This window comes from Bufo gargarizans, chromosome 3 (assembly GCF_014858855.1).
Source record: "Bufo gargarizans isolate SCDJY-AF-19 chromosome 3, ASM1485885v1, whole genome shotgun sequence".
Classification (NCBI taxonomy): domain Eukaryota; kingdom Metazoa; phylum Chordata; class Amphibia; order Anura; family Bufonidae; genus Bufo; species Bufo gargarizans.
This window is the reverse complement of record NC_058082.1, coordinates 386,702,199-386,729,515: the sequence shown is the minus strand read 5'-3', so window position 1 is coordinate 386,729,515 and position 27,317 is coordinate 386,702,199. Positions and strand designations below refer to the sequence as shown.

Below are 27,317 nucleotides of genomic sequence, written 5' to 3'. Positions count from 1 at the left end.
TCCACTTTAGAAAGTGTCGAGATTAGAGGAAAACACCATTTTTTTTTTTCTCAAAATGGTCTTTGTACGGATGTTACAATTATTATTTTTTTTTATGCCAAAAGCTTTTGTAAACTATACTTTGTGCTGTCAGGGTTTTAAGTTCTTAGCCTTACTTGTTTATTTTTATTCCAACAGTTCTGTCCAGGATCGAAACACGTTACCAAAAAAAGGATTGAGGTTTGTATGTTTAAGTTAGTATTGTAGCACCCATCTGAGGGGAAGGAGGCAAGCTATTGCCATCAGGCAAGCTCATCAAGAGCTCTGTCGGATCGTAGACAGTTTTTTTTTGCATGTTTTAGTAACCACTTGCTTTCCCCATAAATCAACAATTATTGATCACATTTCTTATGTATTGTGGGGAACCGTACTCACTTGATGAGTGTACAGAGGCAGGGACACCAAAATGTTCAACAAAAAGTCCTCTTTATTTAGGCTCTTCATCAAAAGAACAGGCAGCTGGGTCAAACAGTTGTAGCACGCTCTGACAATGTTACCTCACACTGTCTGCCTTTCCTCCAGACTGAGACACACCTAAGATCTATCAGCAGGGTTAAATAGGATCCTTGGACATGAGCATGCCTCAAGTCCCGGACTGGAACCTGGGGAACAGGCACCCACCCAACACATTACCTGTTCCCAGTAAAAGCCCACCCTGAACTAGCTGAACCAGCTAACTATCTATTATCTGTGTCCACCAGCTAACTTAGTAGACACCTATACTAGGGCTTTTACTCCACCAATGCTCGGCACCTTGGTGGCACATTCCTGGTAAGCAAGCCACTTTAGAATGCTTCCTGCAACATTCTGGGTGACACATATCGCCCCTCATAGATGACTCCTGTCACCACCTCACAGTATATTTTGCCATCCCTTTGTTATTCCTGCTAGAAGTTTGTGAATGAATTGTCAGGTGGGAGTGTGCTCCTGAAGAGTTTGATATTGTCATAGTAATGACGCTCCTAAATTGTTACTGCATTTAGAATGCAAGTAGTTACTAAAACAAATACATTCAGGAAAGTTCTTAAAGATGTACTATCTATTACTATTATAAAGCAAGTAGACAAAGTTCAGATGCACACTACTTTTATGCAGTGAGGCACAACACTCATTAGCATCTGGTGGATACTACCTCCGTGGCAGCGCAGGCGAAGAAAGATCTATTTTTAGCAACCTTCTCTCACATGTCAGGAGAGGTACAGTGCTTTCAAAAAGAATTCATAGCCCTTGAACTTTTACACATTTTTTCACGATGCACCCCCGAACTTAAATGTATATTATTGGACTTACCTGTGCATCGCCGGACTTGTGAGTTAAGATGGCAGCCAGCATGTGTTCGCGGGCGAACATGTGAACTGGCCATCACTGAACAGCATCATGAAAACCAAGGAACACACCAGACAGGTCAGATACAGTTGTGGAGCAGTGTAAAGCAGGGTTAGGTTAGAACAAAATATACCAAGCTCTAAACATCTCATGGAGCACTGTTAAATCCATCATCTAAAAATGGAAGGAGTATGGCACAACTGCAAACCTACCAAGACATGGCTGTCCACCTAAACTGACAGCCCAGGCAAGGAGAGCGCTAATGAAAGAAGCAGCCAAGAGGCCCATGTTTACTTTGGAGGAGCTGCAGAGATCCATAGCTCAGGTGGGAGAATGTGTCCACAAGAAAACTATTAGTCGTGTGCTCCACAAATCTGGCCTTTATGGAAGAGGGGCATGAAGAAAGCCATTTCTGAAAGCAAGCCATAAGAAGACCCATTTGCAGTTTGCCACAAATCATGTAGGGGATACAGCAAACGTGTGGAAGAAGGTGCTCTAGTCAGATAAGACCAAAGTTGAACTTTTTGGTCTAAATGCAAAACGCTATGTGTGGCGGGAAACTAACACTGCACATCACCCTGAACAAACCATCGCCACCGTGGAAACATGGTCATGGCAGAATCATGCTGTGGCGGTGCTTTTCTTCAGCAGGGACAGCAAAGCTGATCAGAGTTGATGGGAAGATGGATGGAGATAAATACAGGGCAATCCTGGAGGAAAATCTGGTAGAGGCTGCAAAAGACTTGAGACTGGGGCGGAGGGTCACCTTCCAGCAGGACAACGACTCTAAACATACAGCCAGAACTACAAAGGAATGGTGTAGATTAAAGCATATTCATGTGTTAGAATGGGCCAGTCACAGTCCAGACCTAAATCCCACTGAGAATCTGTAGCAAGACTTCAAAATTGCTGTTCACAGATGCTCTCCAGCCAATGTGACTGAACTTGAGCTATTTTGCAAAGAAGATTGGGCAAAAATTTCAGCCTCTAGATGTTTAAAACTGGTAGAGACATACCCCAAAAGATTTGAAGCTGTAATTGCAGTGAAAGGTGGTCCTGCAAAGTATTTACTCAAGGGGCTGAATGCAAGTCTACGCCATACTTTCCAGATTTTTATTTATTAAAAATTTTGTAGACCATGTATCATTTTCTTTTCACTTCACACGTACTTGCTTCTCTGGTCAACCAATATTAACCGGACAGAATAAATATCAAGTAAATCGAAAAAACTGACCCAGAAGAAGTCATAATAATCACCAAAAAATGAAACTGACTTAAGTATATATGAAAATCCCAAAAACTTTATTATAAATATATATGAACAATACATACATGCATAATGACAGAAGGCAGCACAAGGCAGGACACACAGATGAGGAACAGGACCCAAGGAGAGGCCGGGAGATCAGTGCAAAAAAATAACAGGGAAAAAAGAATGCTAGCTAAAAAAGCGTACCTCAAAACCTCATGACAACAACACCCCAAACAAAGTTTCGCCAGTAAGCCCGGAAGAATCCAGGTTTACTGGCGAAGCGGCGTTGGGTCAGGAGTTGGCCGAGAGATCTTTGCACCATTCAGGGTATGTTTAATCTTGTCCATGTACTCTAACCTCAATCTCTACAATTGCCCTCTTTGCACTTTGTTTGGGGTGTTGCTGTCATGAGGTTTTGAGGTACACTTTTTTAGCTAGCATTCTTTTTTCCCTGCTGTTATTTTTGTGCACTGATCTCCCGGCCTCTCCTTGGGTCCTGCTCCTCATCTGTGTGTCCTGCCTTGTGCTGCCTTCTTTCATTATGCATGTCTGTTCATATATATTTATAATAAGGTTTTTGGGATTTTCATATATACGTAAGTCAGTTTCATTTTTTGGTGATTATTTTTTGTGTTACTCTATTACATACAATCCCAATAAAATACATTTAACCCCTTCATGACCGCAATCCGTGCAGCTACCACATGTATAGACGTCATGGCAGTTCTTTAGACCAAAAAGTTCAACTTTGGTCTTATCTGACTAGAGCACCTTCTTCCACACATTTGCTGTATCCCCTACATGATTTGTGGCAAACTGCAAATGGGTCTTCTTATGGCTTGCTTTCAGAAATGGCTTTCTTCATGCCCCTCTTCCATAAAGAGCACACGACTAATAGTTTTCTTGTGGACACATTCTCCCACCTGAGCTATGGATCTCTGCAGCTTCTCCAAAGTAAACATGGGCCTCTTGGCTGCTTCTTTAATTAGCGTTCTCCTTGCCTGGGCTGTCAGTTTAGGTGGACAGCCATGTCTTGATGGATTTAACAGTGCTCCATGAGATGTTTAGAGCTTGGTATATTTTGTTCTAACCTAACCCTGCTTTACACTGCTCCACAACTGTATCTGACCTGTCTGGTGTGTTCCTTGGTTTTCATGATGCTGTTCAGTGATGGCCAGTTCACTGTGTTCGCCCGCGAGCACATGCTGGCTGCCATCTTAACTCACAAGTCCGGTGATGCACAGGTAAGTCCTTCTTCTGCCCCTGCCCTGGTGCTGTCACGGACAGCATACAGTCTAGTAATACCCGCAAGGAACCAATCAGAGTGGTCCCATGCCGGCAATTGATCCGATTGGTTAGTGTGTGCAGACTAACCAATCGGATCGCGGCAGTGTTAAAATGCCAGTTTAAGGCTGTGATCTGCACTCTGCAGATCAAAGCCTGAAATCAGGTAGTGTCCTAAAGCCCCGCGATCTGTGCTCCCTTACTGTGCGCCTACTGTGCGCCTCCAATCCCCCACCACCACCGTGAGCCCTGCCTCTGCAATGGGTCCCCCCCGCCCACCCCCTTCCATGTAGCATGCCCCTGATGCGGTCCGCCCCCTCCCCGCCCAATACATTCATCCTGCCCCGATCTTTCTGAATGCTGGCCGTATCCCCACCTTTTCCAGCGCTGCCCCCGATGCAGTCCCCCTGCTGTGTGTGATGGTGGCGGCTCCATTCCTGAGCCGCCTCCATCAGCAGCGAGTGTCAGCTCTATGCTGATACTCTGCTGTAACCCCATAGATGCCACGGCAGTGGCATCCATGGGGTTAATAAAGGGAGCTCCCTCTCTTAACCATCGGGCTGCTGCGCTGCGATTGCAGCGCCCGATGGTTGCCATGGCAACCGGACGCTTTGCAAAGGCGTCCGGTGTTGCCACCTACAGGAAATCTGGTAGTATTATACTTTGCAATGCAAGAGCATTGCAAAGTATAGTACAATCATCAGCCCCACTGGATCTTCAAGATCCAAGAGGGAACTGATAAAAAAAAAAGTTAAAATAATAAAAGTTAAAATAAATAAATCAATAAATAAATAAAAATGTAAATTTAAAAAAATAAATTGCCTCTTCCTATAAAAAAATTTAAAAAACTAAACAAAAGCCTCCGTAACAACCATCTCTATAAATATATCACATGAGTGTCCAATAAACACCATAAAAAATAAAAACAGTGTTTTTTTGTCACCTTACATCACAAAAAGCGATCAAAAAGGTGTATACACCCCAGAATAGTACCAATCAAACCGTTACCTCATCCTGCAAAAAATGAGCCCCTATTTAAGACAATCGCCCAAGAAATATAAAAGCTATGGCTTTCAGACTATGGAGACACTAAAACATATTTTTTTTTGTTTCAGAAATGCTATTATTGTGTAAAAAATAAGAAAAAGTATTCATATTGGGTATTGCCACGTCCGTAACGATCTGCTCTATAAAACTGTCACATGACCTAACCCCTCAGATGAACGCTGTAAAATAAAAAATAAAAAATGTTCCAAAACAGCAAATTTTTGGGTCACCTTGCCCCATAAAGTGTAATAATGAATGATCAAAAAATCATATGTACCCAAAAATGGTCCCAATGAAAACCCCAACTCTTTCTGCAAAGAACGAGCCCCTGCACAAGACGATCGGTAGAAAAATAAAAAACATATTGTCGGGTTGTAATAGTTCAATTAAGAATTATTAATTATCGTCATAAAAATAATTAACCATAAAAAAATAAAATGTATAACATTTTATAAATTCTTAAAATCATGACCTGGTGAATTGTAGACAACCTAATTGATGCAATTCACATCTGAGTCCGACTATTTCCTCAGATAAATAAGTTATTTTTGACGTGAGATGACGTTATTGATAAACATGTAGTTCTGCATTATACAATAATACACAGGTTTTATAAAAATATGCAGATTTATTGGTTACAAGGTTATAAACATATATAAGTAAATAAACACAATGATACATGCAAATGAATATATATAGCGTTAATATAAAGCATTGCAAGCTTAACAATACATGTGAGTGGAAATAACTTGTCACATTATAACCAAGCTATTATTAGGTTAGGACAGTGGTGGGCAAACTTTTTTGTCAACTGAGACAAATATCGCCAAAATCACAATTGAAATTTCTTTTGAGAGCCACATTTTTAAAACCTAAAATATATAGGAAGGGAGCGCATGCTGAAGTGAATGGGTCCATGATGCGGGCTGCACACGGCCATGTGCAGCCCGCATCATGGACCCATTCACTTCAATGGGTCCAGGATCCGGGATATGACTGCTACAGAGTGCTTCCGTGGTGCTTCTGGCTGTGCCTCCGCACTGCAAAAAAGTAGCGCATGCTGAAGTGAATGGGTCCATGATGCGGGCTGCACACGGCCGTAAGCAGCCCGCATCATGAACCCATTCACTTCAATGGGTCCAGGATCCGGGATATGAGTGCTACAGAGTGCTTCCATGGTGCTTCTGGCTGTGCCTCCGCAATGCAAAAAAGTAGTGCATGCGCTGTTCAGCTTCTGTGGATGATGCGCTGTTAAGCATCTGTGGATGACGCACTGTTATGTGTCTGTGGATGACGCACTGTTAAGCAGCTGTGGGTGACCCACTGTAAAGCTTCTGTGAATGATGCACTGTAGAAGTGATGTAGCTGCACCGGAAGCCGCTCGCTGCAGTGCATTAATAGGGACAGTGAGTACAGAGGCTGGCCATATTATCAATAGGAGAAAGCTTGTTTCAGAGTTCAGACAGTAGTAAAAAAACTTCACACATAAAGCCAGTTATGTGCCCCTTCATATATCAATTACGGGTCGGCAAAATCGCATTTATCGATTATTCGCGATTCGATTATTCACGATTCGATTATTACGCACCAAACAGCCGCATAGAAGTGTCTAAAGAGCCGCTTGTGGCTTGCGAGCCGCACTTTGCCGACCACTGGGTTAGGATATCAAAGTAGGAACATAAGTTATATATACACAGGTCCTTCTAAAAAAATTAGCATATTGTGATAAAGTTTATTATTTTCTGTAATGTACTGATAAACATTAGACTTTCATATATTTTAGATTCATTACACACCAACTGAAGTAGTTCAAGCCTTTTATTGTTTTAATATTGATGATTTTGGCATGCAGCTCATGAAAACCCCAAATTCCTATCTCAAAAAATTAGCATATAATGAAAAGGTTCTCTAAACGAGCTATTAACCTAATCATCTGAATCAACTAATTAACTCTAAACACCTGCAAAAGATTCCTGAGGCTTTTAAAAACTCCCAGCCTGGTTCATTACTCAAAACCGCAATCATGGGTAAGACTGCCGACCTGACTGCTGTCCAGAAGGCCATCATTGACACCTTCAAGCAAGAGGGTAAGACACAGAAAGAAATTTCTGAACGAATAGGCTGTTCCCAGAGTGCTGTATCAAGGCACCTCAGTGGGAGGTCTGTGGGAAGGAAAAAGTGTGGCAGAAAATGCTGCACAACGAGAAGAGGTGACCGGACCCTGAGGAAGATTGTGGAGAAGGACCAATTCCAGACCTTGGGGGACCTGCGGAAGCAGTGGACTGAGTCTGGAGTAGAAACATCCAGAGCCACTGTGTACAGGCGTGTGCAGGAAATGGGCTACAGGTGCCGCATTCCCCAGGTCAAGCCACTTTTGAACCAGAAACAGCGGCAGAAGCGCCTGACCTGGGCTACAGAGAAGCAGCACTGGACTGTTGCATGTCATTCGGAAATCAAGGTGCCAGAGTCTGGAGGAAGACTGGGGAGAGGGAAATGCCAAAATGCCTGAAGTCCAGTGTCAAGTACCCACAGTCAGTGATGGTCTGGGGTGCCATGTCAGCTGCTGGTGTGGGTCCACTGTGTTTTATCAAGGGCAGGGTCAATGCAGCTAGCTATCAGGAGATTTTGGAGCACTTCATGCTTCCATCTGCTGAAGAGCTTTATGGAGATGAAGATTTCATTTTTCAGCACGACCTGGCACCTGCTCACAGTGCCAAAACCACTGGTAAATGGTTTACTGACCATGGTATTACTGTGCTCAATTGGCCTGCCAACTCTCCTGACCTGAACCCCATAGAGAATCTGTGGGATATTGGGAAGAGAAAGTTGAGAGACGCAAGACCCAACACTCTGGATGAGCTTAAGGCCGCTATCGAAGCATCCTGGGCCTCCATAACACCTCAGCAGTGCCACAGGCTGATTGCCTCCATGCCACGCCGCATTAAAGCAGTCATTTCTGCAAAAGGATTCCCAACCAAGTATTGAGTGCATAACTGAACATAATTATTTGAAGGTTGACTTTTTTTGTATTAAAAACACTTTTCTTTTATTGATCGGATGAAATATGCTAATTTTTTTAGATAGGAAATTTGGGTTTTCATGAGCTGTATGCCAAAATCATTAATATTAAAACAATAAAAGGCTTGAACTACTTCAGTTGGTGTGTAATGAATCTAAAATATATGAAAGTCTAATGTTTATCAGTACATTACAGAAAATAATGAACTTTATCACAATATGCTAATTTTTTGAGAAGGACCTGTATTACTCCTGTTCAGAGAAAACCTCATGATATCAGGATGGGCATGTCTAATCCTAGACATCAATATGGAATGCTAAATACATTCCACCCCCCTCTGACCAACTACTCATCACATGACTTCAGGTATGGGCAAATCCAATCAAGGATATAACTTAGAAGAGATAACTGTATCCTTCCGCCCCATCCTGGACTATTTTCACACAAATAACTTTGGTAAGACTATTAAGATAAATAACAGGGATCTAGGATCTTTGCTAGACCATATCTTGAAACAAGTCTTTCCTGTGGGAATCCATCATTTAGCTTGGCAAAGAATGTTTTATCAATATATATATAAGCAATTATTTAATCCTTTGCTAAATTATGAGTCTATGAGTCTAGATTCTTCTGCAGGTAGAATGAAGCCTCACAATATCCTAAGACTACAGCTCAATATGGAGATGATCAATTAATTTAATTATTTATTTATTCACCAATCTAGATGGTATAATTTCACCCACACTATCAAATTAGTCTTAATAAAATGAAATTTCATTTTCTGTGTCTCTTACCAAGTCCTAGTAGAAATCTCACTTCTGCTCCTAGGAAAGCTGGGTTGTCCATCATAGCGCATCTCACCATGGCTTTCATCTTGATAGACCCCTCTAAAGAGCTTAACTTCTCTTTCCTCTCTTTTTCCTCTCCTCTTTCTTGTCTGTGTGTCTTTTTCCCTCCTGTGTATGGTTTATGATCACAAACTTATCAGTTAGACACACCTTCCTAGTTTGGAACTTTCCAATCATTGTCGGATGGGTGTGACCATTGATAAAAATGTGACATCATAACCTTACCCAGAATGCACTTTTGCTACTCTTGGAATGTCACCTACACATACCTAGGTGGCACTGCTGTGTAAGCTATTTGTATCCTAGTATAAAGGGTTAACTTATGTAAGTTTGAATAAAACGTATGTTCCACATTTGACCTTAAAAGCTTTGATTCAAAGCTATAGGGATTAATTCTGACACTTGTATCAATTAGAGACAGACCTCTAGGCGTCTCTCTGAATGTTTCTCACACTGTTTATTTATTTTTTCATAAATAACTTCAATGGCCTTGTTTTCTCACAGAGATATCAATACCTCCTGTCATACCAAAGAGGTGAATAATTGTTACAAAACACACATCTTCAAAGACAAAGATTCTCCTAATGAGAAATACATATAATGTACTGGATACATGTTGTCTTCATAACATATAACAGTATAATATAATATATATTATATGTTCTACTGATTGTCTTATGCTAAGGACTAAGGCTCATTAAATGAATACATACATATTATATATTTTGCTTCATTAATAAATACCTAATTGTATAGGTCATTATCACCAGCTGCATAGAGCTTATCTTTATCTTCCGTCATAAATTTAAAAGTAGACAAGGAGGCCTCTTCTCAGACTGGCACATTCATGAGAAGAATAACACTGAAGAGTAGAAACCTTTGTGCGACCTTACTGTGGACTACTCAAGATATACAAAATTGTAACTATAGTCGAGCATGGCTCTTAAAGGCAATGCACATTCATCTTGACTAAAATAATTGGATATCAATGCATTTACCTTTGAAAATGCACAACAATATGGCGTTCAGAAAATTGACACACAAAAACATAATTTCTTTTTTTTAAATGCCTTATTATGTAAAACTGAAACAAACAAACAAAAAAGTAGACATATCACTGTGTCTGTAACAACCTGCTCTATATAAAATAGCACATGAACTACCCTGTGGGATGAATCTTGTAAAAAAATTAAGATGACAAAACGGTGCCAAAACAGACATTTTTTTGTTACCTTGCCTCACAAAAAAACATATTATAGAGCAATTAAAAATCATATGTACCCCAAAATAGTACCAATAAAACCATCACCTTATCCCCTAGTTTCCAAAATAGGGTCACTTTTTGGGAGTTTCTACTGTAGGGGTGCATTGGGGGGCTTTAAATGGGACATGGCATCTAAAACCAGTCCAGCAAAATCTGTCTTCCAAAAACCATGTGGAGTTCATTTCCTTCTGCGCCCTGCCGTGTGCCCGTACATCAGTTTACGACCACATGTGGGGTGTTTCTGTAAACCGCAGAATCAGGGTAATAAATATTGAGTTTTGTTTGGCTGTTAACCCTCAATGTGTTAAAGAAAAAAATGTAATAAAATGGAAAATCTGCCAAAAAAGTGAAATTTAGAAATTTCATCTCCATTTTCCTTTAATTCTTGTGGAACACCTAAAGGGTTAACAAAGTTTGTAAAATCAGTTTTGAGTAACTTGAGGGGCATAGTTTCTACAATGGGGTCATTTATGGGGGGTATCCCCTATGTAAGCCCCACAAAGTGACTTCAGACCTGAACTGGTCCTTAAAAAGTGGGTTTTGGAAATGTTCTTTAAAATTTTAAGAATGGCTTCTAAACTTCTAAGCCTTCTAACGTCCTAAAAAAATAAAATAACATTTCCAAAATTATGCCAACATAAAGTAGACATATGGGGAATGTTAAGTAATAAATATTTTATGAGGCATCACTTTCTGTTTTAGAAGCAGAGAAATTGAAATGTTGAAAATTTGGAATTTTTGGTAAATTTAGAATTTTTTCAAAAATAAATAATTTTTCATAAATAAATATATTGACTCAAATTTATGACTGTCATGAAGTACAATGTGTCACGAGAAAACAATCTCAGAATGGCTTGGATAAGTAAAAGCGTTACAAGCTATTACCACATAAAGTGACGCATGTCAGATTTGTAAATTTTGACCTGGACACTGGGGCATCAATGACCTTTGGTCATGAAAGGGTTAATGTTGTGGGTGTAACGTGAAATAATTCCTTACCAGGCCAATTTCTGAAGTTTTAGCAATAGGCCTATTGTGTTACAAAAGATTTCAAAACTTTCCTAAAATTATTGCCGCATGTTTGTACAGCGAAAAAGGTGCTACTTGTGTAATGTAACGTTTCTACAATGGCACGCAAAAGTTTGGGCATCCCCGGTCAAAATTACTATTACTGTGAAGAGTTAAAGGGGTTGTCTCAGTTTAGCAAGTGGCAGTAATCGTGTAGAGAAAGTTAATACAAGCCTCTTACTAATGTATTGATATTATCCATATTGCTTCCTTTGCATTATGCACAACTCGTTTCCATGATTACGTCCACCCTGCAATCCAGCAGCAGTGACTGTGCTTGCACACTATGAGAATAAGCCCTGGCGTATTGTCACTACCAGAGCTTTGAGACGTTCTCACAGCTCTGTGTCTCCACCCCTGTGATGATGTCACTTAGAGTTTGGAGGTGTTCTCACTGTTCTGTTTCTCCGCCCCTGTGATGAGGTCTTTACTCCCAGCTGTTCCTCCTGCCTTTGATTTCCCTGCCTTTAAATCACACCTCCTCCTATTGCAGGGCGTGGATTATATTTCTCTTTTCAGTTGTAGCTCTGCCTTGAGTATCTTCACTTGTTTAGCTATTAGCTCTCTGGACCTGTGTTCTGTTGCTGCAAGCACTCCGGATATTGCCAGCGGCCCTTGGATCCGTCTTCTCTGCGGCTGCAGCTCCATCAGCTAAGTGTGCAGACATTATTGTGTACCTGGTGATTTTCTGACTGGATCTGAGGTGGCCACGGTTCCCTCCATATTCTGAGCAGGGCATCGGTGGCCGTGCCCCTTCCACTAGTGTAGGGGTTACAGGGCTCATCAGTCTTAGGCACGCGGGCATGCCTCGTTCCACCACATTGATCCGGGCATGTGCTTTAGCAGCATAGGGAGAGTGTTGAGGGTCTGACAGGGGTCACCCTTTCTCTTCCCTAGTTTGGGTCCGGTCAGTAGATCTTTTTACTGTGTATGTTCTTGTTACCCTTAAACAGCCGTGACACGTATGCACACTCCCATGGTGCCAGCCACCAGAGAGGCCAGCACTTTTTCCTATAGCGTGCAACCACGACCACTGCTGCTGGATTGCAGAGTAATTGTAACTATAGATGAGCAAATGTCATATTTTGAAATTTGTTCATGCTTCGTTTACTGGTAAAAAGTGAATTATGTTATGGATTCCGTTACCATGGACCATAACGCAATTCTATGACTGAATGGCTTTAGAAGCATTCTGTTATTTATTCCTTCATAATAGAAGTCTATGGGCTGCAAAACTGATGCGTCCTGTTTCCGTTATGCAGGCCATAGACTTCTATTATGACGGAATGAATAACGGAATGCTTCTAAAGGCATTCCATTATACATTCCTTCATAGAATTGTGTTATGGTCCGTGGTAACGGAATCCACAACAAAATTCACCTTTTACCAGTAAACGAAGCATGAACGAATGTAAAAATATGACATTCGCTCATCTCTAATCGTAACCATGGAAATGAGAAGTGAATAATGCAATGGAAAAATGAATCTAGCCAGCAAAGGCAATATGGACAATTATAATACATTAGTAATTGCCTTGTATTAAACGGGTTGTCTGAGTTATGAAAAAAGATATATATTGCTGCCCATCAGATTTACAGTGCTATAACTAAGATAAGCAAGTTTTAGGCCAACAAAATTATATTTCCTAATTTCCCTGGTTCTCTTCTGGCCCTTTGTTTACCTGCAATAACAACAATCTCTGAGGTTTTCCTCTCTGCAAAGGGAGTGAATACAAGTCTGCCCTGAGTGATATGTCTGACTGCTAGGATGCTCAGCAGCATGTTGTATGTGTAGGACTAGAGTACCAGCTGTACAATGACACTGCTGATAAACACAGGAACTTCCCCCTACCTGTTCTTGTGCATTGCTCTGCAGAACTCCTCCAATCTGTCAGCTCCGTGTCTGCAGGATGAGGGCAGATTCTGTGTCTCTTCACTGCCTACAGCTTCTCACCAAAGCCTTCAGCCTTCTCTGCTGCTGAAGTATCCAGTGGGAGAGAGACACAGGGAAGCAGTGCAGGGGGGCGTGGTCAGCACAGTGAAGTCTGGTGTACAGACACAGATCTGTTCTCTCAGGCTCTTGCACAAAACATCATCAGAGCAGGGAGAGAAGCTGACATCACAGGTCATATGACCCTTAGTGAAATTTGAGAAAGCAGCCACTGCAGATGCAGTAAGTGCATTGTGAAGCATTTGCATTTGCCTAGTTTAACATTCTCTACAAAATAAATACCACTTGCTGAAGTGAGAAAACCCTTTTAAGCAAGTTGAAGCTGAAATGATCTCCAAAACGCATACAGTTAAATAGGACCTTTCACCTTATTTTATTAATTCAGATAAGTACCTGTACTCCGCTTCAGCCAGGGAAGAAGGAGACACCCACGGAGAAAGATTGCGTCTCCTCCCCATCGCTGCGATGCCCAGTATTTGCATACTGAGCAGGGAAAATAATGGGGGGCACAGCGCGGCGTAGGAGCGTTATTGTAACAAAACAGACAGGGTAGCAGCATCAAGTACCCCACAAGTACAGGTACTTATCTCAATTAATACAATCCGGTGAAAGGTCCTCTTTAACCCCTTCAAGACACAGCCTTATTTCACCTTAAAGGGGTTCTGCACTTTCAATTAACTGATGATCTATCCTCTGGATAGATCATCAGCTTCTGATCGGCCGGGGTCCGACACCCGGGACCCCCGCCGATCAGCTGTTTGAGAAGGCAGCGGTGCTCCAGGAGCGCCGCTGCCTTCTCACTGATAACCGCCGGGCCGCCCGCCCACTGACGTCACGACTTGTATCAACTACAGTGGGCGCGGCTAAGCTCTGTTCACTTGAATGGAGCTTAGCCGCGCCCACTGTAGTTGATACAAGTCGTGATGTCAGTGGGCGGGCGGCCCGGCGGTAAACAGTGAGAAGGCAGCGGCGCTGCTGGAGCGCCGCTGCCTTCTCAAACAGCTGATCGGCGGGGGTCCCGGGTGTCGGACCCCCACCGATCAGAAGCTGATGATCTATCCAGAGGATAGATCATCAGTTAATTGAAAGTGCAGAACCCCTTTAAGGACCAGGTCATTTTTTGCAAATCTGACCAGTGTCACTTTAAGTGCTGGTAACTTTAAAACGCTTTGACTTATCCAGGCCGTTCTGAGATTGTTTTTTCGTCACATATTGTACTTCATGACACTGGAAAAATTAAGTCCCAAAATTTATTTATTTTTTATAAAAAAATACCAAATCTACCCCAAATTTGGAAAAATTTGCAAATTTCAAAGTTTCAGTTTCTCTACTTCTGTAATACATAGTAATACCCCCAAAAATTGTGATGACTTTACATTCCCCATATGTGTACTTCATGTTTGAATTATTTTGGGAATGATATTTTATTTTTTGCGGATGTTACAAGGCTTAGAAGTTTAGAAGCAAATCTTGACATTTTTCAGAAATCCAATTTTTAGGGACCACTACAGGTCTGAAGTCACTTTGCGAGGCTTACATAATAGAAACCACCCAAAAATGACCCTATTCTATAAACTACACCCCTCAAGGTATTCAAAACTGATTTTACAAACTTTGTTAACCCTTTAGGTGTTGCACAAGAGTTATTGGCAAATGGGGAAGGGTAAGGACGGGGCTCTGGGGGGGCTGTCTGGGGGCTCTCTCCCTCTCCATCGGGGGGCTGCAAAGGTACAGCAGCCCTCCGATGGGAGAGGGAGGGAGCTCCCTGAGCTGTTAACCTTTTCCATACCGCGGTCCGTACGGACCGCGGTATGGAAAGGGTTAAACGGGTGACATCGCATCACCGATGTCAGCCGTTTATACCAGGGTGCCAGAAATGTGCTGGCACCCTGGTATAACCCACTAGACGCCAACGATGATTATAATGGAAGGCGGGTGGGGGATCGCGATCCCGCCTGCCCGCACCACACCGCCCAGGGACCGCAGGGATCAGAAACTACATTGAGCGATCGCCCATGGGGGGGGGGGGGTGCCGAAACTACCCGATCGCCGATACGGGGGGCTCACAGGACCCCCCTCGGCATTAAGCCTGAGTGCCTGGCTCTGTGTAACAGTCGGCACTCAGCGCTGTCACCATGTCTGCAGACATGGTGACAGTTAAATGCGATGAGGAGTATACTAGTCATGGAGCGCTAAGTAGCAGTGCTCCATGACTAGTATACATGTGATAGGTATAGTATATTGTCACACTCTCCTTCTCTGATCGCTTTCCTGACAGGAATGGGGACGATCAGAGAAGGAGAGGCACACAGTCCCTCCCTAACCCCCCCTTACCTGCACCGATGTGCTGCGATTGGTCCCTCTGCAGTATTGGACCAATCACAGCGATCGTGGGCGGGTCAGGGGTCAAATACAACTCCTTCCGGCTTCTCTGGTTGCCTAGCAACCCCAGCACGCCGGCTTCACTGAATCTTCAGCGCTTCGGTCCCTGCGCTGACAGTGAAAGCCGATCACGTACATGCACGTGGGGATGCGGTGAGGCACCACATCCCCCCACGTACATGTACGTGATGTTGCGTGAAGGGGTTAAAGATGACACATTCCTTCTGTATTTGAAGCAAAACATTTTATAATTTTTTTTGATCTTTTACATTTTTAAAATAACAAAAAAGAAAAGGTTTGAACACCCTGTATGGTTACATAAAGTAGACCTATGTGGAATGTTAAATAATATCTATGTTATGAGGTATAACTTTTTGTTTTAAAAGTAAACAAATAGAAATGTAGAAAATTGCAATTTTTTTTAAAAAAAATGGTAAATTAGCGATTTTTTTCATAAATAAAGGTGAAATATATTGATTCAAATTCACCATTGTCATGAAGTACCATGTGTCACGAGAAAACAGTCTCAAACAGTCTCAGAATGGCTTGAATAAATAAGTGTTCCAAAGTTATTACCACATAAAGTGACATATGTCAGATTTGCAAAAATGGCCTGGGCAGGAGGGTGAAAAATGGCCAGGGGTAGAAGGGCTTAAAATGTTGAAAATAATGTTTAATATTATTTTTTAAATAATGCAATGAAGATACAAGTGGGGAAGGGGGGGGGGGGAGTGGTGGAGGGGGCTCACCGGAATACAGCTCACCCTGCTACACCACCTAGCTGTTACAATAATATGATAACTAATTGGCCTGCTCTATAATGTAATGATTTTAATCGTAATATCATACAAAAAAAAGGTCACAATAAATCCCTATTTCATAAAACACAATATACAAAAAAAATAAAAATAATACCATGATAGTACCAACTTTATGTATATTAACCTTTGTCATAGCACTGAATATAGTCATGGTTTCACTAGTTACTAACAGCAGTCTCAAAGCAAGGTATCTTATTGATATTAATACATTTGATATGGCGTTCCCAGTTGATTTTGTCTGTACTGTTCTGTGATTTTATTGTGGCCCTCTTTCCAGAGCCACAATGTTAATAAGTTCTGCCATTACGACTTTGTAGGCGATTCCTATACCAATCACGCGGTTAGTTAGCTCAAGCTACTATAGCTGTTATTTAGAAGTTCACTTTCGACAGTAATGCAGACAGTTCTCCACAATAGTCTGGTAAGTAATGATGTTTTCCGCTTACCACATCTCCAGTAGTGTTGTGGATTTGGATGACATAAAATACATACCAGGGGCATAACTACCATAGTGGCAGACCATGCGACTGCTATGGGGCCCAGGGCAAGAGGGGCCCAGTTGGCATCATCTCCTCTTTTACTGGGGTTGAAAACTTGGTCAGGACTCTACCCTCTAAAGCAGGGTTTCTCAACTCTGGTCCTCGGAACCCACCTACCAGTCATGTTTTCAGAATTTCCTTAGTGTTGAGCAGATTATACAATTAGGTACACAGGTATTCATTTTGTGGTATATTCTGAAATCCTGACCGGTAGATGGGTCCCAAGGACCGGAGTTGAGAAACCATGCTCTAAAGGAACAACTTTTAGCAAGTGAGGCAGTGGATAAAATGGCCAAGGGTCATTGAAAGGAGTTTAGGTGGAAACCCTTCTGTCCACTGTGGGATGGGGGGGGGGGGGGGGGCTGTTTTGATCCTTGCTATGGGACCCTTACTTCTCTATGTATGCCACTGAACATACGTGGCTGTATTAGTATGGATTGCTGTGCTGGTCGGACTACTTGCATTCATGCCTAATATGCGCATTGGCGCCGGCACCTAATGTTCAGCGCATGCGAATTGTGTATGCTCGGGAAGCTGATTGCGCTCCATAGCTGCTGGATTACTCCAAGTTGTGCAAACACTAACACCTGAATCAAATTGGTGTCAATGTCAAAACTCTGGACCGAACTATAATATGTTCATTGCTATTTGAACATTGCTCAGACATTGCGATTAACATCCACAAATGCTGTTTAGTAGTTCTATGGTTAATACACATATATATTCCACAAATGTGTCTCTATAATTCTATAGTTAATACAAATATATATGTTACCTATACAGGGAGTGCAGAATTATTAGGCAAGTTGTATTTTTGAGGATTAATTTTATTTTTGAACAGCAACCATGTTCTCAATGAACCCAAAAAACTCATTAATATCAAAGCTGAATATTTTTGGAAGTAGTTTTTAGTTTGTTTTTAGTTTTAGCTATTTTAGGGGGATATCTGTGTGTGCAGGTGACTATTACTGTGCATAATTATTAGGCAACTTAACAAAAAACAAATATATACCCATTTCAATTATTTATTTTTACCAATGAAACCAATATAACATCTCAACATTCACAAATATACATTTCTGACATTCAAAAAAAAACAAAAAACAAATCAGTGACCAATATAGCCACCTTTCTTTGCAAGGACACTCAAAAGCCTGCCATCCATGGATTCTGTCATTGTTTTGATCTGTTCACCATCAACATTGCGTGCAGCAGCAACCACAGCCTCCCAGACACTGTTCAGAGAGGTGTACTGTTTTCCCTCCTTGTAAATCTCACATTTGATGATGGACCACAGGTTCTCAATGGGGTTCAGATCAGGTGAACAAGGAAGCCATGTCATTAGATTTTCTTCTTTTATACCCTTTCTTGCCAGCCACGCTGTGGAGTACTTGGACGCGTGTGATGAAGCATTGTCCTGCATGAAAATCATGTTTTTCTTGAAGGATGCAGACTTCTTCCTGTACCACTGCTTGAAGAAGGTGTCTTCCAGTAACTGGCAGTAGGACTGGGAGTTGAGCTTGACTCCATCCTCAACCCGAAAAGGCCACACAAGCTCATCTTTGATGATACCAGCCCAAACCAGTACTCCACCTCCACCTTGCTGGCGTCTGAGTCGGACTGGAGCTCTCTGCCCTTTACCAATCCAGCCACGGACCGATCCATCTGGCCCATCAAGACTCACTCTCATTTCATCAGTCCATAAAACCTTAGAAAAATCAGTCCTGAGATATTTCTTGGCCCAGTCTTGACTTTTCAGCTTGTGTGTCTTGTTCAGTGGTGGTCGTCTTTCAGCCTTTCTTACCTTGGCCATGTCTCTAAGTATTGCACACCTTGTGCTTTTGGGCACTCCAGTGATGTTGCAGCTCTGAAATATGGCCAAACTGGTGGCAAGTGGCATCTTGGCAGCTGCACGTTTGACTTTTCTCAGTTCATGGGCAGTTATTTTGCACCTTGGTTTTTCCACACGCTTCTTGCGACCCTGTTGACTATTTCGAATGAAACGCTTGATTGTTCGATGATCACGCTTCAGAAGCTTTGCAATTTTAAGAGTGCTGCATCCCTCTGCAAGATATCTCACTATTTTTGACTTTTCTGAGCCTGTCAAGTCCTTCTTTTGACACATTTTGCCAAAGGAAAGGAAGTTGCCTAATAATTATGCACACCTGATATAGGGTGTTGATGTCATTAGACCACACCCCTTCTCATTACAGAGATGCACATCACCTAATATACTTAATTGGTAGTAGGCTTTCGAGCCTATACAGCTTGGAGTAAGACAACATGCATAAAGAGGATGATGTGGTCAAAATACTAATTTGCCTAATAATTCTGCACTCCCTGTATATGCTCTCTAATGCTTTATTTATACATAATATATTAGTTGGTTGAAAATAAACCATATCTTATTTAGATCTATTGGCTCAAACATGTTCAGTATATGTGTTCATTATAATCTGCAGCAATGTACTATATTAGTCACTATTGTGTTTTGTAGTAATACATGTTTCTTTTCGATCCTGCGTTCTTTTTCAATATTTCCCATTCACACTTGGCTATTTTTGCAGGAGTTCTGTTAATCCTTCTTTTCTTACCCAGTTATCTGTTTCCATATACAGGTACTTCTAAAAAAATTAGCATATTGTGATAAAGTTCATTATTTTCTGTAATGTACTGATAAACATTAGACTTTCATATATTTTAGATTCATTACACACAACTGAAGTAGTTCAAGCCTTTCATTGTTTTAATATTGATAATTTTGGCATACAGCTCATGAAAACCCCAAATTCCTATCTAAAAAAATTAGCATATCATGAAAAGGTTCTCTAAATGAGCTATTAACCGAATCATCTGAATCAACTAATTAACTCTAAACACCTGCAAAAGATTCCTGAGGGTTTTAAAAAACCCCAGCCTGGTTCATTACTCAAAACCGCAATCATGGGTAAGACTGCCGACCTGACTGCTGTCCAGAAGGCCATCGTTGACACCCTCAAGCAAAAGGGTAAGACACAGAAATAAATTTCTGAACGAATAGGCTGTTCCCAGAGTGCTGTATCAAGGCACCTCAGTGGGAAGTCTGTGGGAAGGAAAAAGTGTGGCAGAAAACGCTGCACAACGAGAAGAGGTGACCGGACCCTGAGGAAGATTGTGGAGAAGGACCGATTGCAGACCTTGGGGGACCTGCAGAAGCAGTGGACTGAGTCTGGAGTAGAAACATCCAGAGCCACCGTGTACAGGCGTGTGCAGGAAATGGGCTACAGGTGCCGCATTCCCCAGGTCAAGCCACTTTTGAACCAGAAACAGCAGCAGAAGCGCCTGACCTGGGCTACAGAGAACTGGACTTTTTTTGGATGAAAGCAAATTTTGCATGTCATTCGGAAATCAAGGTGCCAGAGTCTGGAGGAAGACTGAGGAGAGGGAAATGCCAAAATGCCTGAAGTCCAGTGTCAAGTCCCCACAGTCAGTGATGGTCTGGGGTGCCATGTCAGCTGCTGGTGTTGGTCCACTGTGTTTTATCAAGGGCAGGGTTGGGGGGGGGGGGGGGCGGAGCTAGCGCCTGAACTGAATGGAAGCATCCGGTTAGAGCTCCTGCTTTCAACCTGCTGAGGGAACGGCTATCTTCAACACTGAGAGCTCAAAATGGTCAAATATGGTGGCCAGAAGCAGTGTGACCAAGCTGCACAAGCTAAATCTTCGCCAGCGGTCTCAGACATGACGAAATATCTAAAGAAGCAGCAGGCAGCCGGCCCGGCCAAAGAATCCAAGATGGCCGCGGCTCCCGGCGGCGCTCCACGAGGCCGCACTACAAGCTTCTCTGAAGGGGAGGAAGACGCGGAGGAAGAGGGTGAGTCCCGCAACCTCCCGGTGTCACGTAGCTTTATTAAGCAGGCTTTAGAGGAGGCAATGCACCCTGTAATCTCGAAACTACAGGAGGTGGCTCAGGACATTCAACAGATAGGCCACAGAGTGGATGCGCTAGAAACTGCGCACGCAGCGACGCTTGAACACAGCGCTGCAGTCACTAAATCGCTATCTGCCTGTCAGTTTCACTTTAACCAGTTATATTCCTCCCTGGAAGACCAGGAGAATAGAGGAAGGCGTAATAACCTCCGGTTTAGAGGGATCCCTGAGACTATCTCCACCTCAGACATTCCGAACGCCATTACAAAAATAGTCACTTCCTTGCTGGGAGAATTTGATCCAGCCATGCTGATAATAGAACGGGCACACAGAGCTTTGCGCCCCCGTCCTAAGGACACTGATCCCCCCAGGGACGTGATATGCCGTTTCCTGAACTACCAGGATAAGGAAGCAATTTTGAAGGCTGCCAGAATTGCACCATCGATTCTCCTGGAGGAGTCGCAGATACAGATATATCAGGACTTATCACCATCTACCCTGCAAAAAAGGCGATTTTTGAGGCCCCTTACATCATTGCTTAAAGAAAAGAAGATCCTCTACAGATGGTCCTTTCCGTTTGGGCTGTCCTTCCTAGCTGATGGAAAAAGGATCATGATATCATCCTTCTCGGACTTATCGGAAGCTTATATAGCTTTAGACTCTCCTCCTTTGAACATTCCAGACTGGGACAAAGTTCAAGATATTTCAGCTCTACCAGCTTTGCCTGTTCCCCAGCCTTGGGAGACCACTACAACACTGAAGAAGATGAGGTCCAAGAAGTTCAGAGATGTCTCAACGCCAAAAAAGACCCACTTCTCACAGGATGGCTCCTGAATTCTTGGTGTCATTTGTCTTTGATTTTTCTTCCTTTGTTCTCCTACTGTCCTGTCAGTCCCTCTCTATTTGTAATCCGCTATACTGTTATTTTAACCCAGCTTTAATGTCACCTTCCTTTTATAGATCTGATCTATGCTTTTGTCTCTTATGATTTTATGATTTATATTTTAGGCCGGTTCCCTCCCTGATGCAGGTTACTTGTGAACTTGTTTCACTCTCCCCCTACCCCATTTGATAGTTGCTGTCCATGCGACTTCACATGTTGTTGTTATACCACTTAGTGTGGTCTCAAGTTTTTGTTTCTATGTTAATATGGTGTAAGTCAGGGTCCATAGATTCTATTTTGCTCATTATGCATCGCTATGCTTCATATGTTATTATGGTCAAGAAATGTCTGAACTAGTAATTGTCTCTTACAATGTGAAAGGGTTAAGGTCCCCCTCTAAACGAAGTCAAATCTTCTCTCTCCTCTGGAAGGAAAAAAGTGCAGTGATTTTCCTACAAGAAACTCATTTTAAGCAGGATAACTTTCCAAACCTATCATTCACTAAATACCCTACTTGGTATCATTGTGGCGCGGATGGGGCGGCATCTAGAGGGGTCAGCATTGGTTTCAGGCGTAACACCCCATTCACCTATCAGAGTCATGTTCAAGATCCAGAGGGCCGTTACATTATATTAAAAGGAAAAATCGGTCAAACCTTGTACACTTTTGTTAATGCCTACGCCCCTAATGCTGACCAAACTAGATGGATTGCCAGCCTTCTATCTTTAGTTGAGAAACATAGGGAAGGTATATTAATATTAGCGGGAGATTTGAATATGCCTCTTAACCCCCTTTTAGATACGTCTTCAAGAAAATCAGCTCTCCCCTCTAAGGCAATCAAAGCTACTCTGGCTAGAATGTTCAAACTTGGTTTGGTTGATGTCTGGAGATGTCTTAATCCTAATGATATTGATTACTCTTTTTTCTCTGCAGCCAACAACTCATATAGCAGAATTGATTATGTATTAATCTCCAAAGAACACTTGCAACTTTGCTCTTCGGCGAAAATAGGGTCCATGACGCTATCAGATCATTCACCAGTCTTCTGTTCCATCCGCCCTTCACAAGGTATGGGTAAGAAATCTGGTTGGAGGTTCAACGAGTCCATCTTGGAAAATGCCAAACATAAGAATAAAATACTTTCCCTCCTAAAGGAATACTTCCAAATTAATCATACTTCTGATACTTCCCCAAATACCCTATGGGATGCCCATAAAGCCTATATAAGGGGACAATTGATAAGCCTATGCTCCTATTTGAAGAAAGAGGCCGACAAAAAAATAGACTCCCTTCTTACCAGGATTAACAACTTGGAGAAGACCCATAAAATTTCTTTATTGCAACTTCACTTATCTGAACTTATTTTACTCAAAACAGAGCTTAAAAATTTACTAAATGAGCGCTCTGCGAAGTATTTTTTAAGCTCTCAGCAAAAATTTTTTGCTCATGGCGATAAAGCAACAAAGTTTCAGATGCAGCGGATTAAACGTAGAAAACTGAATAGCTTCATACATAAAATTACCTCTCCATCAGGTTCAATGTTGGTCAAAACTGAAGAAATAGCAGAACAGTTTAAGTTGTATTATGAGTCCCTGTATAACTTCCCCCCCCCCCCCCCCCCGTCTGCCTGATCCTGGACTGGACAAGGAACAAAATATTTCTTCCTTCCTTAGCTCACTTCATCTCCCTGTCCTTACAAATAGCCAGCATGACCAGCTGGCTGCTCCGTTTACGATAGCGGACATTCAAGAAGCACTTAATTCATCCCCGACCGGGAAATGCCCCGGACCGGATGGTTTACCTCTGTCCTATTATAAAGCTTACTCCGAAGTCCTGTTTCCCCACTTACTTCCAATATGCAATAATGCTCTGCTTAACTCCCCTATGTCGTCCGATATGTCTAGAGCTACGATAACAATTATTCCCAAACCAGGTAAGGATCATTCCATCTGCTCAAATTACCGTCCTATATCCTTGCTTAACACTGACCTTAAACTATTGGCCAAAATGTTGGCTACTAGGCTGCAAAAACTACTCCCCTCCCTGATCCATCCAGACCAGGTCGGATTTGTTAAGGGAAGAGAGGGTAAGGACAATGTTATGAAAGTTCTAAATGCATTGTACTTCTCCTCTTTTAAAAAAATACCCATAGTTCTCTTAGGTACCGATGCCGAGAAGGCGTTTGACAGAATAGACTGGCTATATATTAGTCTTACACTGGCCAAATTTAATATCCCTGTTCAATTCTCAAATGCAATCTGGGCTATGTATCACTCCTCCTCGGCATCGGTACTAGTTAATGATACCCTGTCTCCCTGCTTCAGTATAAGGAATGGCACAAGACAGGGCTGTCCTCTGTCCCCGCTTATTTTCGTATTGGTTATGGAGACGCTTTTGCAATCCCTGAGACAGCAGGCAGAGATTATAGGACTTAAAGTGGGAAGTCAGGAAATCAAATTGGCTGCATTTGCCGATGATCTCTTGATCTGCACAACCAATCCGAAAAAATCTCTTCCTGCTATCTTATCATTGTTGGATTTATTTGGGTCACTTTCTAATTTCAAGGTAAACCCTGCTAAATCTGAACTCATTCATAGTGGGTTCCCTCCCTCAACAATTAGAATTCTTAAGCTCCAGTCTCCCTTTAACTGGTCTACACAAAGGTTGACGTACCTAGGAGTGAACATATCCCCTAATACTAAGGACTTATACAAACTAAACTTTATCCCTCTTTTAAAGTCGGTTATTGACCAGATGGACTCGTTGGACCTCCCTTTTCTGTCTTGGTTTGGCAGAAAAAATATGGTATCGGCATTGATTCTACCCAAATTGACATATGTCATGCAGGTTCTGCCTATCAAGATACCGAAATCCTTCTTTAATAGATTTAACAAGGCAGTGCGTCATTTTATTTGGAAGGGGCGCAGACCGAGAATTGCATTGGACACTCTCACCAAACCAAAGGAGCTGGGTGGGATTAATCTCCCAGATCCTGAAATATACATGAAAGCCATACATCTAGCCAGAGTAGTAGATTGGATTAGGGCTCCCCCCCATAAATTTTGGGTTCAGATGGAAAATAGCTTTCTCCCCTCCACTCCCAGAGCTGTTCTGCTTGCTGGGAAAGCCTTTCCCCCATCTTCTCAAATCCAAAACCCTATGATAAGATGCTCACTGGCAGTTTGGGAATGGTTCTCCTCTAGTGGTAGAATGCTTTCCACTCCTTCCCCGCTTCTGACTTTGGGAGATGTCATTTATTTAGCACCCTTTGATTTGAAAGAGACTTGTAGCCCTGTGGTTAGGCAGTCTAACTTACTCGTATCAGATATTCTAAAAGAGCACGATACCTTCCCCCCCCCCTTCCTCTCCTTTTTACCAACTTGAAAGAATCTATGTCTCTTTCATTTGTACACAAATATATACTAACTGAAATGGCTTCTGCGGAGAGCCTTCCTAAGGTGACACCTTTGTTCCCATGGTTTGAAGGGCTAATTGGATCTAAACAAGCGCCTAATAGATTAATTTCATTCATATACAAAAGGATCAAATCACCGGTGACTGACATTACACCAGCTATAGTGAGAGTTTGGGAAAAAGATCTCAATCGATCTCTAACCCCCATTGAAATCAAGACTATGTTTTCTGTTCCACATAAAATTTCAAGGTGCGTGCGTGTTCAGGAAAATGGGTACAAGATTATGATGCGGTGGTATAAAACTCCAGAGAATATTGCAAAATACTTTTCTGGTGTTTCCGACTCCTGTTGGAGATGCAAAACCTCTAAGGGCACTTTCTATCACATATGGTGGGAATGCCCAACTATTCAATCATGGTGGCATTCCATAATAACTAAATGTAATAAGATTTGTGGCACCTCTTTGGTGTGTTCTCCTGAACTGACTGTCCTTGGCCTGGGGCTGGAAGGGATACACAAGAAGGTTAGGTCCTTATTGCTTATATTATTAGCTGCATCTAGAATTTTAGTTGCTGCCGCCTGGCTTTCTACAGAGGCCCCAGATGAGGCTAAATGGACACAAAAGGTGGACCAACTGTATAGATTAGAGGAACTTTCTCATTGGGAAACCCGTACTAGAAGCGCCTTCCTGGACATGTGGGTTCCTTGGAAGACGTTTAGGGGCCTTCCTTGACTTTTCCTTAACTTTTACTAGCTTATTTTTTATTTATTTTTTCTAGCTTTCTTTTCTCATTATAACCATTTTACCCTTTCTCTACTGTGTAGGGCAAATAATTGACCTAGTGCCATACCCTGTTGCTGCATCTAATGAGCTATAATGTATATTTATGTCTCACCTGATTTATACCATTTGTTTGGTTGATGTTTTCTCCACTTCCCCTTCCCTATTTATGTTAATTTATGGCACTGCTTACTGATTTGCTGTGTTATGATGTGCTGGTATGATTTAATACCATATATTTATACTTTTGTACTTTTATACTGGCGCTACTTCTCCGCCAATGTCATGTATCTTTTGTTATTATTTGAAAAACAATAAAAATTGTTAATAAAAAATAAAAAAAAGGGCAGGGTCAATGCAGCTAGCTATCAGGAGATTTTGGAGCACTTCATGCTTCCATCTGCTGAAATGCTTTATGGAGATGAAGATTTCATTTTTCAGCACGACCTGGCATCTGCTCACAGTGCCAAAACCACTGGTAAATGGTTTACTGACCATGGTATTACTGTGCTCAATTGGCCTGCCAACTCTCCTGACCTGAACCCCATAGAGAATCTGTGGGATATTGGGAAGAGAAAGTTGAGAGACGCAAGACCCAACACTCTGGATGAGCTTAAGGCCGCTATCGAAGCATCCTGGGCCTCCATAACACCTCAGCAGTGCCACAGGCTGATTGCCTCCATGCCACGCTGCATTGAAACAGTCATTTCTGCAAAAGGATTCCCGACCAAGTATTGAGTGCATAACTGAACATAATTATTTGAAGGTTGACTTTTTTTGTATTAAAAACACTTTTCTTTTATTGGTCGGATGAAATATGCTAATTTTTTTAGATAGGAATTTGGGGTTTTCATGAGCTGCATGCCAAAATCATCAATATTAAAACAATAAAAGGCTTGAACTACTTCAGTTGTGTGTAATGAATCTAAAATATATGAAAGTCTAATGTTTATCAGTACATTACAGAAAATAATGAACTTTATCACAATATGCTAATTTTTTTTGAAGGACCTGTATTCCAGATAAAAGATAACTTGGTAGGAAAAGAAGGATTAAAGCCTCATGCACACAAGCTTGTCCGGATAAGGTCAGGATGCTTCCCGGTGCATTGCGGCAAACCCGTACGGCACGAGTAGGTACGCAATTGCAGTCTGTTTTGACTGCGATTGCATTCCGTTTTTATCGAGCGGGTGCAATGTGTACGCGCGTGATAAAAAAACGACTGTGGTACCCAGAATTATAAACTATTTTAGTATGCATTCTGGAGGGGTTAAAATAAATAAATAAATTAACTCACCTTAATCCACTTGTTCGCGCAGCCGGCATCTCTTCTGTCTTCTTTCTTCAGGACCTAGGTAAAGGACCTGTGGTGATGTCACTGCGCTCATCACATTGTCAGTCACATGATCCATCACCATGCGTGAACAAATGGATTAAGGTGAGTTAAATTATTTTATTATTTTTTTTAACCCCTCCAGCCCTATTTTACTAT

At 42.0% G+C, this 27,317-nt stretch overlaps 1 protein-coding gene across 8 annotated transcripts in view; it reads left to right on the top strand.

Annotated features, from left to right (window-relative positions):
• Positions 1-27,317, top strand: part of NAV1 (neuron navigator 1) — a 482,667-nt gene that overhangs the window by 146,474 nt on the left and 308,876 nt on the right. For all 8 annotated transcript variants that reach the window (XM_044288210.1, XM_044288206.1, XM_044288207.1 and 5 more), the window contains one exon: positions 178-219. In XM_044288210.1, the coding sequence (XP_044144145.1) occupies positions 178-219 (42 nt within the window). The remainder of the gene's footprint in view (positions 1-177; positions 220-27,317) is intronic.